Source organism: Camellia sinensis, chromosome 5 (assembly GCF_055761805.1).
Source record: "Camellia sinensis isolate YWXY chromosome 5, ASM5576180v1, whole genome shotgun sequence".
NCBI lineage: Eukaryota > Viridiplantae > Streptophyta > Magnoliopsida > Ericales > Theaceae > Camellia > Camellia sinensis.
The window spans coordinates 152,083,823-152,096,474 of NC_138965.1; the positions used below are offsets into that span (position 1 = coordinate 152,083,823).

The 12,652-nt window shown below is 33.5% G+C and overlaps 1 protein-coding gene and 1 pseudogene across 1 annotated transcript; one reads left to right on the plus strand and one right to left on the minus strand.

The window, feature by feature from the left end:
* Positions 1–943: 943 nt before the first annotated feature.
* Positions 944–6,796, plus strand: LOC114270738 (26S proteasome regulatory subunit 6A homolog). Its single transcript, XM_082870203.1, has 10 exons — positions 944–1,234; positions 1,325–1,441; positions 2,517–2,624; positions 3,485–3,676; positions 3,796–3,987; positions 4,813–4,931; positions 5,086–5,173; positions 5,452–5,571; positions 5,680–5,820; positions 6,367–6,796. Exons 1-10 carry the CDS (start codon positions 1,118–1,120, stop codon positions 6,442–6,444), a joined length of 1,272 nt encoding a protein of 423 aa, XP_082726329.1. The 5' UTR covers positions 944–1,117; the 3' UTR covers positions 6,445–6,796.
* Positions 6,797–11,296: 4,500 nt separating this feature from the next.
* LOC114270748 (translationally-controlled tumor protein homolog) overlaps positions 11,297–12,652 on the minus strand; it is a 36,260-nt pseudogene continuing 34,904 nt past the window's right edge.

Here is a 12,652-nt window from a genome sequence, read left to right on the forward strand (position 1 = left end):
TTTTATGGGGAACTTACTGATAAGTCCCATGTACCAAGTTCAAGATCCAGCTAATCCCAAAACAAAACACTTGCACCAATTAGTCCAATACATTTTTAATTGTTACTAAAAAATTCTTTTTTTTTTTTTTTTAATTTACAGACACTGTTCACATCTTACTACCGTCGGACTTCCATTTAACGGTTGCCAAAGACTCACCGGAATGTCTAGAATATTGCCGGGAAAAAAATAATTAAAAAACATGTTATGAAACTGTAAAATTTTACAGTTCTAAAGAATGTTATAAAACTGTAAAATTTTACAGTTTTAAACCATGATTCATTCCAGCACCAAAAAAAAATTTTGAAACTGCAAAATTTTACAGTTTTCACCGCCTGTAACTAAAACTCGACAACTACTTGTTCAGAATTCGAAAATTTTCTCTATTAGAACAGAAAAACAGAAGTGTATAGCAGAGAAAAAAAAAAGAGATCGAAGGAGAAAGGCGGATGTAGAGAGAGGATTATACTCTGACAACTATTTTTTAGATCTGAGTAGATCTACATCAGATCTAAGTAGATCCACTCATCTTCTTCGTCGGAAATATATATCTTCGCCGTCGGTGAGAGTGAAATCACGAGTTGATTTCGATGGTTGGCGGTTATCAGTGAACCCCGATCAATGGAGAAAGACATGAACACTTGCACCATTGTCTATGACGAAAACGATGACAGAAAAATGTAGAAAAAAAGAGAAAGAAGAAAACGTAAAAAGGAAGGAAAAAACCAGAGAGACGGAGGAAAGGACTTTTGGATGTACCCAAAAAATTATGAGATTAAATAGTGTCCATATGTTCCACATGAGACTTGTGGGTAATTTCCTATTTTTTTTTATAGACAGTAATATGAAAAAAAAGAGAGTTCGGAATGTTATATTGGGTCCAAACTCCAAATGGGCCATTTTCAAATATCCAAGCCCACATTTCATAGGGCCCATATATGATTGCTTTGTATTTGCTTCATGTCGGTCTTCTTGAGCAACAAGAAGGAATAGCCATTCTCTCCCATCAGTCGATATCCCTCATCCCTTTCTCTCTCTAAAACTTTTTTCCTTCTCTCTCTAAAACACAGCACCTCTAATGGCGTCTGCGATGGTGGAAGACAGTAGCTTCGAAGAAGACCAACTCGCTTCAATGTCGACCGATGACGTACTTAGGGCTTCTAGGCTTCTCGACAACGAAATTCGAATCCTCAAGGTTAGATCTCTATAGAACCCTAATTCATGGATTTCGATTGTTTATCCCTCACAAATTCACATTTTGGTGTAAATTTATTGTGGACTGTAGGAAGAGTTGCAGAGGACGAATCTCGAACTGGAGTCGTTCAAGGAAAAGATAAAGGAGAATCAGGAGAAGATCAAACTCAACAAGCAACTTCCTTATTTGGTTGGGAACATTGTGGAGGTAATATAGATTCTCTGTTTGGTCGCGTAGAAAAGGTTGTAAATTTGAAGAAAAGCAAAGGGAAAAAAGTACGTTAAATATTGAAGCTTCGTTGCAAACTATAGACGTTTCGCATGGACTGAATTTATTTCTGTTTGTGATAATATCCGAGATTCAAGATATTGATTTTTGTTTTTGGTTCGCTAGACTCTATCAGGAATTAAAAAAGGAGAAATTTTTATATTGATTAATTTTTGTTAGTATTTTTGCTTTTGCTTTTGCATCCCCCCCCAAGTAAGCATCTAATTAAATGTTTGTTGTCCCCAAGTATTTTATCAATTTTACTTCTGAATGTTTGACAAGGAAACTCTAGATTGGACTTATTTCATTCATATTTCTGAGTGAGATCTATGGTTTCCATTTCAATTTGTAGCTTCTATATTGGATACAGTGTCTGCAGTGAGTTTGAACCCAGAAAGCATAGTTTCTCTTTAAGTGGTTGGTTGCCTTGTGGATTAAATGATGTTTTTTAAATAAATAAAAAAATAAATATTTAGGAGCTATAACTCTAGTGTGACTTAGGATTTAAGCCAAATCAAATGTTGTGATTTTGTTGGGAGTTCTATATATATACATATATATATATATATATTTTTTATAATAATGAATAGGCTAGGGTCCAAGCCAGAGGTGTGGTCTTTTTGATTCACCTGTCAGCTTAGTGTGTGTTTTTACAACAATGCTTGGGAATTTTCATGGCCCGAATGGCTCGAATGTCGTTTTGATACATTCCAGCCATTTGGGCCACACAAATTCGAGCTATCAAACATTTTTTGTGTTTTTAATATCTAATTGTGCTATCTACTTTAGTTCTTAAGAATTGTATAATATTATTTGTCTATAACATGTAAAATATAGTTTGTGATGATATGTTTGTCCTACACTCAGTTTGACGGATGATTGATAAATGTTCTGTAACTAATTTGAAGGTGGTAGCTTTTATGGTGTATGTGCTAAGTTGTGTGTGCATGGCTATTTGAGTTTTAGCACTCTAACCACTGTTGGGCACTCACTTTGAATCTTTGTTTTCTTTTAGATTTTGGAAATGAACCCTGAGGACGATGCTGAGGAAGATGGTGCAAATATTGATCTTGACTCCCAAAGGAAGGGTAAATGTGTTGTATTGAAGACATCCACACGCCAGGTAAACCAGCATGTTTATTGTGCATCTTTGGATTTCATTATCATAGATGTTTAGAGTTAATTTTTTGGCAAGTTCTGAGACACTTCTCTCGTAGATTATTTGAGTTATGAGAGCAATAGGGTGGTGTGGGACATTAGATTTAAAGTCTTTGCATGAATGGAAGATTGAGCTAATTGTACAAGCCAAGTTATTTTGGAGGGGAGGATACAGATATGTGGTCAGCTTTTGGGTTCAGAAGGTCTGAGGCTAAATTTTCTTATCAGCGTGGTTGAGTCCTTCAAATAGTTCTTTCCCTTAGAATGGAAGTTGGGGGCTAGAGTTCCTTCCAACATAACATTCTTTTTAATATAACATTCTTTGTATGGGAGGTAGGTCATGCGAGGATTCTATTGATAGATAACTTGATTAAGCAGGGACAAAGTGCATTGAACCCATTATTGTTTTATTGATTGGATCTTGAGGATTGTCCATTCACTTGATTCAGTTGTGGATATCGAGTTGTATAAAGATTTATATACATCTAGTGTGCATGTATGCCCACCAAAAAAATAGTGTGCACGGGTTGCTGCTCCTCTGTGCCTTCCTAATAAACGAATCAACAAAAAGTATCACATTTTTTAACACTAATTATCAAGTGTAATTTATAAAAATAGTTCCAAGTGATTTATTTTTTCTTCTTTTGATGTTAATTGGAATGTTAGTAATTTGATTGTGGATGTTAACCATAATGTTAAATATTGATGGCTTTTGATTATCATTTGACATGTGTGTTCTGTTTAAGCTTGTTGATGTGTTTGTTTTCTTTTATCTGGAAACCCTGAATCCTATTTGAAGCGCCATCTAATAAGTCTTAACTGCAGACTATCTTCCTGCCTGTGGTTGGTCTTGTTGATCCCGATAAGCTAAAGCCTGGGGATTTGGTTGGGGTGAACAAAGATAGTTACTTGATCTTGGATACCTTGCCATCTGAGTATGATTCTCGAGTTAAGGCTATGGAGGTTGATGAAAAACCGACTGAAGACTACAATGATATTGGAGGGCTTGAAAAACAGGCAAGTTTCTTAGCTCAAAAATATTTACACACTTATCTAATTGGCTGATGGTATTGTTAGATAGTTACATATATAAATATATATGGCTTCTCACTTGGACTTCCTTACAATTGCAACAGATCCAAGAACTAGTTGAGGCTATTGTTTTGCCCATGACTCACCAAGAACGGTTTCAGAAATTAGGGATTCGCCCACCCAAAGGAGTGCTTTTATATGGACCTCCGGGCACTGGGAAAACACTAATGGCTCGTGCATGTGCAGCCCAAACTAATGCTACTTTCTTGAAGCTAGCAGGTCCCCAACTTGTCCAGGTATATATTCTTTGTTAACTTCATTCTTGTCTGCTATATGGTGTTTCTTACTTTTTTGACCTGGTAATTTTGACATGGTTTTTATCATAAAGAAACCACCTACACCTTGTGATGTTTGTGGCTTTTTTTAGAATCAAAATTGCTTTTGATGCATTTACACCAACCATTAATATATTGAAGGGATAATAGTAGTTGTTTCTTTTTGATACACCAAGAAAGGAATATTATTATTTATTTATTTATAGCCAGTGTGGCAGAAATTTCCTCTTCTGGTTAGCTTTTTCTGATTGGGGTAACAAACTTATCTGACCTTAAAATATATTTCCACTTAATTAAGGTGCAACAGTTTTTTTCCGGAGGAAGTCAGAACTTTTATTTTTTATTTTAAATTAGTAGTCGTGAATTGTGATTGAATTTCTCGGTCAGTCGTGAACCTGGAGATTGTTCCTTTGTTAGATTAGTTATATTATGCTGTTGCCTTCTTTTTCTTCAAAAGTTAATGTATTAAATATTGTTCTTTCATGGGCCTCTGTTAAAGTGAATGAGTAGTCAAGCATTCTTGAGAAATATACGTTCGGTTTTAATATTTAATGCTTCTTACCTTTTACGTGCTATCTTGATTGTTAAAGTTCGATGCATAACTTTATCATTTGAAGTTTAAATTAAGCTAGCTAGTCCTCGAGATATTTTCTGTTACTACGCAATAATTATATTGTATATGTACTAATCTGTAATGCACTTAAGCGGTCATCAATTTGTTTTGCTCTAGTGAAGTAGTCAAGGTCACTACTATTAATTTAGTAACTAAGGTTTTTATCCATGTAGATGTTCATTGGGGATGGAGCGAAACTTGTCCGTGATGCTTTTCAACTTGCTAAAGAGAAATCTCCTTGCATCATCTTCATAGATGAAATCGATGCTATTGGCACAAAGCGGTTTGACAGGTATACCATGTTTGTGTCATTTGCAGCTTTACTTGATTTCAGTTTGTGTTTGCTATTTTTTTTTAGTCTCTGTATTATGCTTTTCTGTTGACTAGAAATTGAGTTTATTTCATATACAGTCTCACTAAATTATTTCCTCCCTCTTTTAATGCAGTGAAGTTAGTGGGGATAGGGAAGTTCAACGGACAATGTTAGAGTTGCTCAATCAGCTTGATGGCTTTAGTAGCGATGACCGGATAAAGGTTTGTCTCTTGCCTTCAACTGATTATAGTTTCAGTGTAATAGTCATTTCGAGGCAACTGTTGGCTCTTGACATCTATACCATGCTGCCACAAAGATTGTTTCTTTAGAACTTCTTGTACGGGCTAGATACTTGGGACATGGTTCTCAGCCACCACTTCTACCCATATGGAACCTACTAGCACGACTAGTGGGACTGCCTCTACTTTTTGTCATCATTTGGGTCTTTAGTTCCAATAGTTTAATTTTTTGTTTCTGTTTTGTTTTTTGTACACTGCAGGTGATAGCAGCAACCAATAGAGCTGATATTTTAGATCCTGCGCTCATGCGTTCTGGTCGATTGGATCGTAAAATTGAGTTTCCACATCCCACTGAAGAAGCAAGAGCTAGAATTTTGCAGGTTTTGCTTGCTTGCTTTCAAAATCCTTCCCTTCTGAACTTTAAACATTATATTCTCAATTTTTTACCATGGGGAATTCTAGCTGAATCATTTGCATTGGTATTGCAGATCCACTCCCGAAAGATGAATGTTCACCCAGATGTCAACTTTGAAGAGCTAGCTCGATCTACTGATGATTTCAATGGAGCACAACTGAAAGCTGTTTGTGTGGAGGCAGGCATGCTTGCTCTTCGACGTGATGCCACCGAGGTCTGTGTGTGTGTGTTTTTTTTTTTTTTTGGGGGGGGGGGGGGGGTACAAGTAGGACAGGAAACCAATGACAATGCTGCTACAAGTGATCTAATGCATGTTCTCTGCTTGATCATAATCATTATCTAAGTACAGACGCTTCTAAAAAGTTGTCATGTCTGTGTTGGACATTGATACTTAATGCTCTTGCCGATTCTACAATCCTCTTAGTGGATGCCTTCAATCCATTCAAGTTTATTGGAAAATTGAATGTGTTTAGAGGAAGCTAATACCTAACTGCGGATGACAATCCACTGATATACTCATAAAAAGGTTGTAACAGCATGAAATTTATATTAGAGGCTAAATGTGTTACAAGTACAAAGATAAATACTAATTATTTTCCCCCTATTTTGGGGAGGCGAAGCTGAAAAGTAGTACCCCCCCCCCCCCCAAAAAAAAAAAAAAAAAAGAACAAGAAAAGAGAGTAATTTGTGCATTTACATATGTGGATTTTTTTTTGGTTGAGCAACTGCTAATAAAAGCAACGGCTTGACCTTTATGCAGGTGAACCATGAGGACTTCAATGAAGGTATCATCCAAGTTCAGGCTAAGAAGAAAGCAAGCCTAAATTACTATGCATAGGCCACACATCTGAGAAGGTGGTGTGCGAGTTCAGGCATAGAAGGAAACCAAAGCTTAAAGTGATAAATTACTTGAGAAAAGTCGGAATGCATGAAGTCATGATGCAAGTTCAGCAGGGAAGGTGAGGTAGCAATTGTTTTTACTTTGAAAGTTCCAATTATAAGACTTGAAAACTGAGTGACTGACAATGACCCTTCTGGTTTTGTGTGGTTTTTATGATAATTGTGTAAGCACACTGTAATTAGGGGCATAGTTATTGAATCTGTTAGAAACGACTATGTTCATCACTTGATTTCTGGCTTGTTCCAGCTATATCATCCTGTTTCGGTCATGCCGGGCTGTCTTCCAGCCAGTATATGTGCATTTTTTTGGAGGTTTTTTTAATATTATGCTTTGTTTGCATTGGTTGAATACATTTTTGAAAATTGTTTAGTGGAAAACATTTTTTTTATTTTTGTTTGTGTGTGGAAAATGTCTAGCATGTTATAGTAGGATGAACATGTTGTTCCAGTAATGGATAAGTGATGATCAATGTATCTCATTAACGCTAATTGTGTTCTGTTGATTGATTTAATGAGTAGAAATAATGTTCTTAGCAAAATGGTTGAGAGCACTAAAAGTGGTGTTCTAATAGCAACACTAATGATGTGGCAATGGGCGCTAATGATGTGGCAGTGGGCCCCGCCCATTGCCTATGTCTTGTTTTTTTTTTTGGCATTCCCAATACATTAGTGTTATTAATGGTCTTTTTTTTTTTTAGTAATATGAATCATTGTTGATGTTCTTAATACAAGCATGTACGATTATTTATGGTGATTATAAATTCAAAATGGTATTTTTTAAGGCAATGTTTTAATATTTACAAATGGAAGAGTGATTTATGGGCATTTACAATTTCAGATATTGGCCTGTTTGGTGTTGCTAGTAACAGCTTCTATTCATTGGTAAAAAAGCTTAAAGCTTTCTGGAACAACAATGATAAAATAATAAAATTTAACTACCTCCCCTTAAAAAATTTTAGAAGTGGCAAATTTAAATATCAGGCAGCAAAGTGCACAGTTGCTACTGAAATATGTTACTTCCCTTTGGAGATGGTCTAAACAAGCTAAAAGTTAATCTATAAAAACGAAAGTAAAAGCTAGTATTTTAGTAAGATAATCTTGAAATAATTGCATTACATGTGAAATTTTCTATACTGCAAGTCTTGTGTCTAATGAAAATAAGACTATTTTTTTACTATTCAATTGAAATGTAATTCTCTTTTAATAATCAATTATTTAAGATATTTTCGCTTTATAAATAATAAATAGAAGCAATAAATAAAAGTTATATTGTTTATTAAACAATCTAACATAAAATTTTCAAAAAAAAAAAAAAAAATTATTATAAAGGAGAAATTACCGATAAATTCCAAATTAAGGAATGATGATCAATTTAGTTGTGTGTTTTTTTTTATGAATCATTTGGTCTTATTTAATTGGTAAGGAATATTTTCTTTTGATTTGGCATGGGCGGAGTTTACACATTTACCCTTGTTGGATTCTTTTTTGCTCATTTGTGTATAATGATTGAGATGGTAATGTTTTACATTTCCATTTTTGTGTGTTTGATTTATGTAGAGTGATATGCAGTGGATAGGTTTCAATTGCTGATGTTGTTTTCTTCATTAATATTGATACGGTTAATATTACATTTTTACTATGACAAATGTTATTAACATTCCATATCACCACCAACATCTATACACTCAAAAAACAAAAGAATGGGTGGTACATTGCAACACAACAAATCAAAAAAATGATACTAACATTACATTTCATTAACATCAATACGGTTAACATTACATTTTTTTTTTATCGTATATGTTATTAATATTTCATATCACCACCAACATTCCATATTACTACAAATGTTAATAACATGCCGAATGTATATTACAACACAACATATTGGTGTTACTTGTGTTAAATTGGTTCAATCAAACATCATTATCCAACGTTACCAAGTCCACACTAGGCCTGTGTCCCGACCTACACTTTTGAGAATACAATAAGACATTAGTCCATCAAATCTCAATAAGCATGACCACCTACCAACCAACCCACAATACCATAACAGAATCAAAAACAGAGGATTTCCCAACCCAAAACAGGCCATGTGTCCCAATATGCATTTGAAAACATCAAGTAAGACCGTATTCCATTCAAACTCAACAACCACGCATAATTAACATCCAACCTAGACCACAATAACAACAGTCACATAAACAACGGCAGTCTACGATTACGAAATATTAATTTTTGGTGGATGGTCAAATGTAATGTTCACGTATATATCAATTCCCCAAATCCCACAATGCAAATGTACATCACACAAAAAACTCTCAAAATGCCCAATTCCAAAACTGAACCCCAAAAACAAACAACCAAAACCACAAGACATCGTATGGAACTCTAGGAGTTTTGGGATCGTTGTACACCAACGAGGACATTGGTAATTGGTCTCAAAATCGTCTAAACGGGCCACTATGAAGTGACTCCTCACCGGCGCAAATTACACCGTTGATGACGAGTTGGGTTACAAACGGGGTGCCGTCCTAGTGTGGATTGATCCAGTTAGGGTTCGAAGATGAAACCTATATGTGGAATTTGCTAAGAACCCTATTCGGCAGTCTCTCAAACACATTTATGGTTTCATTACACTAACATGGTAATGTTATCAACGTAAGAACGTTGATTGCCGACAATGCCTTACACACACCAGAAGATTTTATGGAAAACAATGGAAAACTGAAAAAAGCCTATAGTGCGCTCGAAGCTTACAAATGTAATTTGACATTACCCAAAACTCACATCTACCCCTTCTGTGAACATCAAATATGTGTGTGGTTGAGAACAAAAATGACATAATCTTTGATTGAGGACTTTTCGGTTCAAAAGAAAACATGTGGGACTAATTGGTGTATAAGTTCATAACTTGAAATTTATTAGTGCTTCACCCGTAGCAAACAGCCCCATTAGTACACCCACCACCGGATCAAAAAATCCCTTCCCATTTCTCTCTCTTTCTCCAACTTTCATTGAGATCTTCTGAATTTAGAACGAAATTTTCAACACTCAATTTCTTTCAATTTTTTTGTTTTTTAAAGATTGCTTCAAGAGAGAGACTATCTTGTGATGTTCTTTTCTAGAAAAATAAATAAATAAATAAAATGCAAAAAGCTTAATAGGGTTTAGAGTACTTTATTCCACTAGCATTATGCAAAATATTTTTTTTCTCAAGATTGAGGGCAAAGGAAAAAAAATGGAGGCAGATATTAGCTTAGAATCACAACTGAGGGCTGAAATATGTTGGCACTTAGATTGAGATGCTGACATGGCACTCACTACTTATCCTACTACTTTCACCTTTAGGCCCGTTTATTTTTAGAGGTTGAATAAAAATGGTTGATAGTGAGGAGATTAAGTAAAATTATATTTATTTTGATAATAGTTGTTAGTGTAGAGATTGTTAAATTATTTTTATATAAAATAAATATAAAATAATAAAATAAATAAAAAAAATACAAAAACATTAATCATTAATATTTTAAAAAAAAATACCCAATATGTAAAAAATTTTAAAAAAATAAAAATAAAATAAAAAATTTCTAGAAAAAATAAAACAAATAAAATAATAATTTTTACTTAACAAAAAATATAAAAAATTAAATATTAATGTTAAAAAAAAATGCCTGACATGTAAAAAATAAAATAAAAAATAAATAAATAAAAAAAATTTCTAGTCTGCTAGACTATTTTTCTAATACCAAGTCTTGGAGGCCCATCTGAATCCCTTGGGAAGGTCCATCCTAATCCGAAACTCACTATTAATCCCCTCCCCATCTCTCAAAACAAACACAATATTAGTGGGTCTCACCTCACTACTAATCTCAATCTTCCCTCTAACTCTCCAAACAAACGGGACCTTAAGTTATTTGATGGTCCTCGGTACGGTTATGTGGTACCTTAGATATATTGTGATTAGTGAAAAAAGTAAAATTTATAATTTTATATTGAGTAATTGATAAACAATAAAGAACATGATAATTTATGATTGATTAGAAACATGAATATATGATCCCAATGATATAGTTTTTCCTTAGAAATGAGAAGTTGAGAGTTCCACCTCGACTTTAGGAATTGCATAACGGATGAATTATTGAAAAAAATCACTATATATTTATAATTTATTCTTCAACCCACACAAAGTGTACATATCCAGGTCAATACATAACTATGTTAAAAATATATATATATATATAGTGTGTTTGATTTGAGTTTTTTGAATTAAATTTTTTGAAAATTGAGTTTTTTGATTTTCTTATTTTTTTTTTGTTTTTAGTGAATGTTTTTAAAATTTTAAATATTTTTTTTTACTTTTTTAGATGCACCTTACTTAGATGTATCTAAAAGTATAAAATTTATAAAAAAATATTTTTAAAAATTAATAAATACATAAAAATATAAAAAATGTACTGAATTTTAATTATTTTTTTATATTTTTGGTATTTAGTGAATTTTTAAAAGGTTTTTTTCAATTTTTATTTTTTATTTTTTAGGTATATATATGTTAGGTATGTCTAAAAATTAAAAAAATTGTTCAAAATATTAAAAAAATTCGATAAAAATAAAAAAATTCGAAAAATAAGAAAGTAAAATTTTCTAAAAAATATTTTTAAAAAATGATAACCAAGCGTGGTGAAACCCATGACTCATAAATTAATTTATACTCCCCCATTAGACGAAAGACAAACAATAAAAACTATCGTTAACTTTTGGGAGCTGAATAAATTGAATCCAAACTCCATCCCTTAGCACTTAACCTCCTTCAATCCATAGGCAAGGTACAGAAAAGTCGGATCAGTGGCTCCTTCTTTATAATATGCATACACCAAAGTGCTATCATCGCGCATGCTCTCCCCCACAAAACTGCAGCAAAAAAACATTATATCAATTACCATAGATATTATTGAATTTAAGTTAACCATGTGAATTCATGCAAGAAAGTCACAAATTTAATTGTTGGATAACGGTGTCAATTTCTTGTTTTTTGTAACAGGAATAAGGTTTTTCTTTTGTAAAAAACAAGAAACTTGTTTGGTGTACAAAAATATTTTAAAAACAAATAAAAATAAGTAACAAATAAACATGTTTGATGATGAGTTACCGAAGGTGGTGGAGAGTGGTCGGAGGGTCAGGAGAGAGTGAAAACCTGTTATAAAACACTTTTTTTTTTTTTTTTTGTTTGTTTCCAAGAATTTTGAAAATTTTGGAATCAATCATTTTTTTAAAACAAAAATAATGTACTAAACAAGTTTTCGTTTTCAATTTTCATAATAGAACATTTTGCAGACAAGGCCTGAGTTAACCATGTGAATTGATTGAATAAAGTCACAAATCTAGCTATTAGATCAAAGCGTAAACAAACATACAATTATAGGTCAGTGAGCTTGGAGAGAAGATACTTGGTTGCTCCCTCAATATTCTTCTTAAACAATTCTTGCTTCTCCGGTTCCAACTTAGGCGTCAGTGACTTAATGTACTTCTTCACAAACGCCACAAACTGCTTCTTGTCAAAAGCAGGTTGCTCCTGCAAATAATAACGAATTTCATGTCTCAAAGAGTGCAAAAAATATATGAAACGGGTGATCTATACGACTTTAGTTGCCTTACTTGGAGCCTAAATGTATCAACAATATCAACGACCTTAACAGCTTTGTCGTCATCTCCACCTTCTGCAGAAGGATTAGCACCAATGTCTACATTTAACGCTGCTTGAACAACCCACTGCAACACATCAGAATCACGAATATGTAAATGGCATGGTTATAATATCTGTAACACACGATCCGTATGCAAAAATCACCATCACATTCTTCATGTAGGAAACACCAACACTTCTAAGAAAGTGATGTGTTAGGTTAAAATGTAAGAATTTATTCTTAATTAGGCTGTCATTGACTATATTTTGTTTGGTTTGTGAAAAACGGGTTGAACGTGATTCAGATAGATTGACTGGTATGAGCCCAAAATTATTATTGTGATCCATAAAGTTTGGGCCATGGTCATCTTAGTATATATATTATTTTATATGTAGATATGTGATATGGAGGTGTAAGGCCTGTTTTAAATTATTTGGGTTCCTTAATGGGAGGGCCCAGTAATTG

Excerpts from the sequence above, each read along its gene's own strand:
- LOC114270738 (XM_082870203.1), top strand. The coding sequence starts at position 1,118 with ATGGCGTCTGCGATGGTGGAAGACAGTAGCTTCGAAGAAGACCAACTC. Across the intron at positions 2,625-3,484 it reads TGAAGACATCCACACGCCAG|ACTATCTTCCTGCCTGTGGT; the intron begins GTAAACCAGCAT and ends TCTTAACTGCAG. Across the intron at positions 5,821-6,366 it reads TTCGACGTGATGCCACCGAG|GTGAACCATGAGGACTTCAA; the intron begins GTCTGTGTGTGT and ends ACCTTTATGCAG.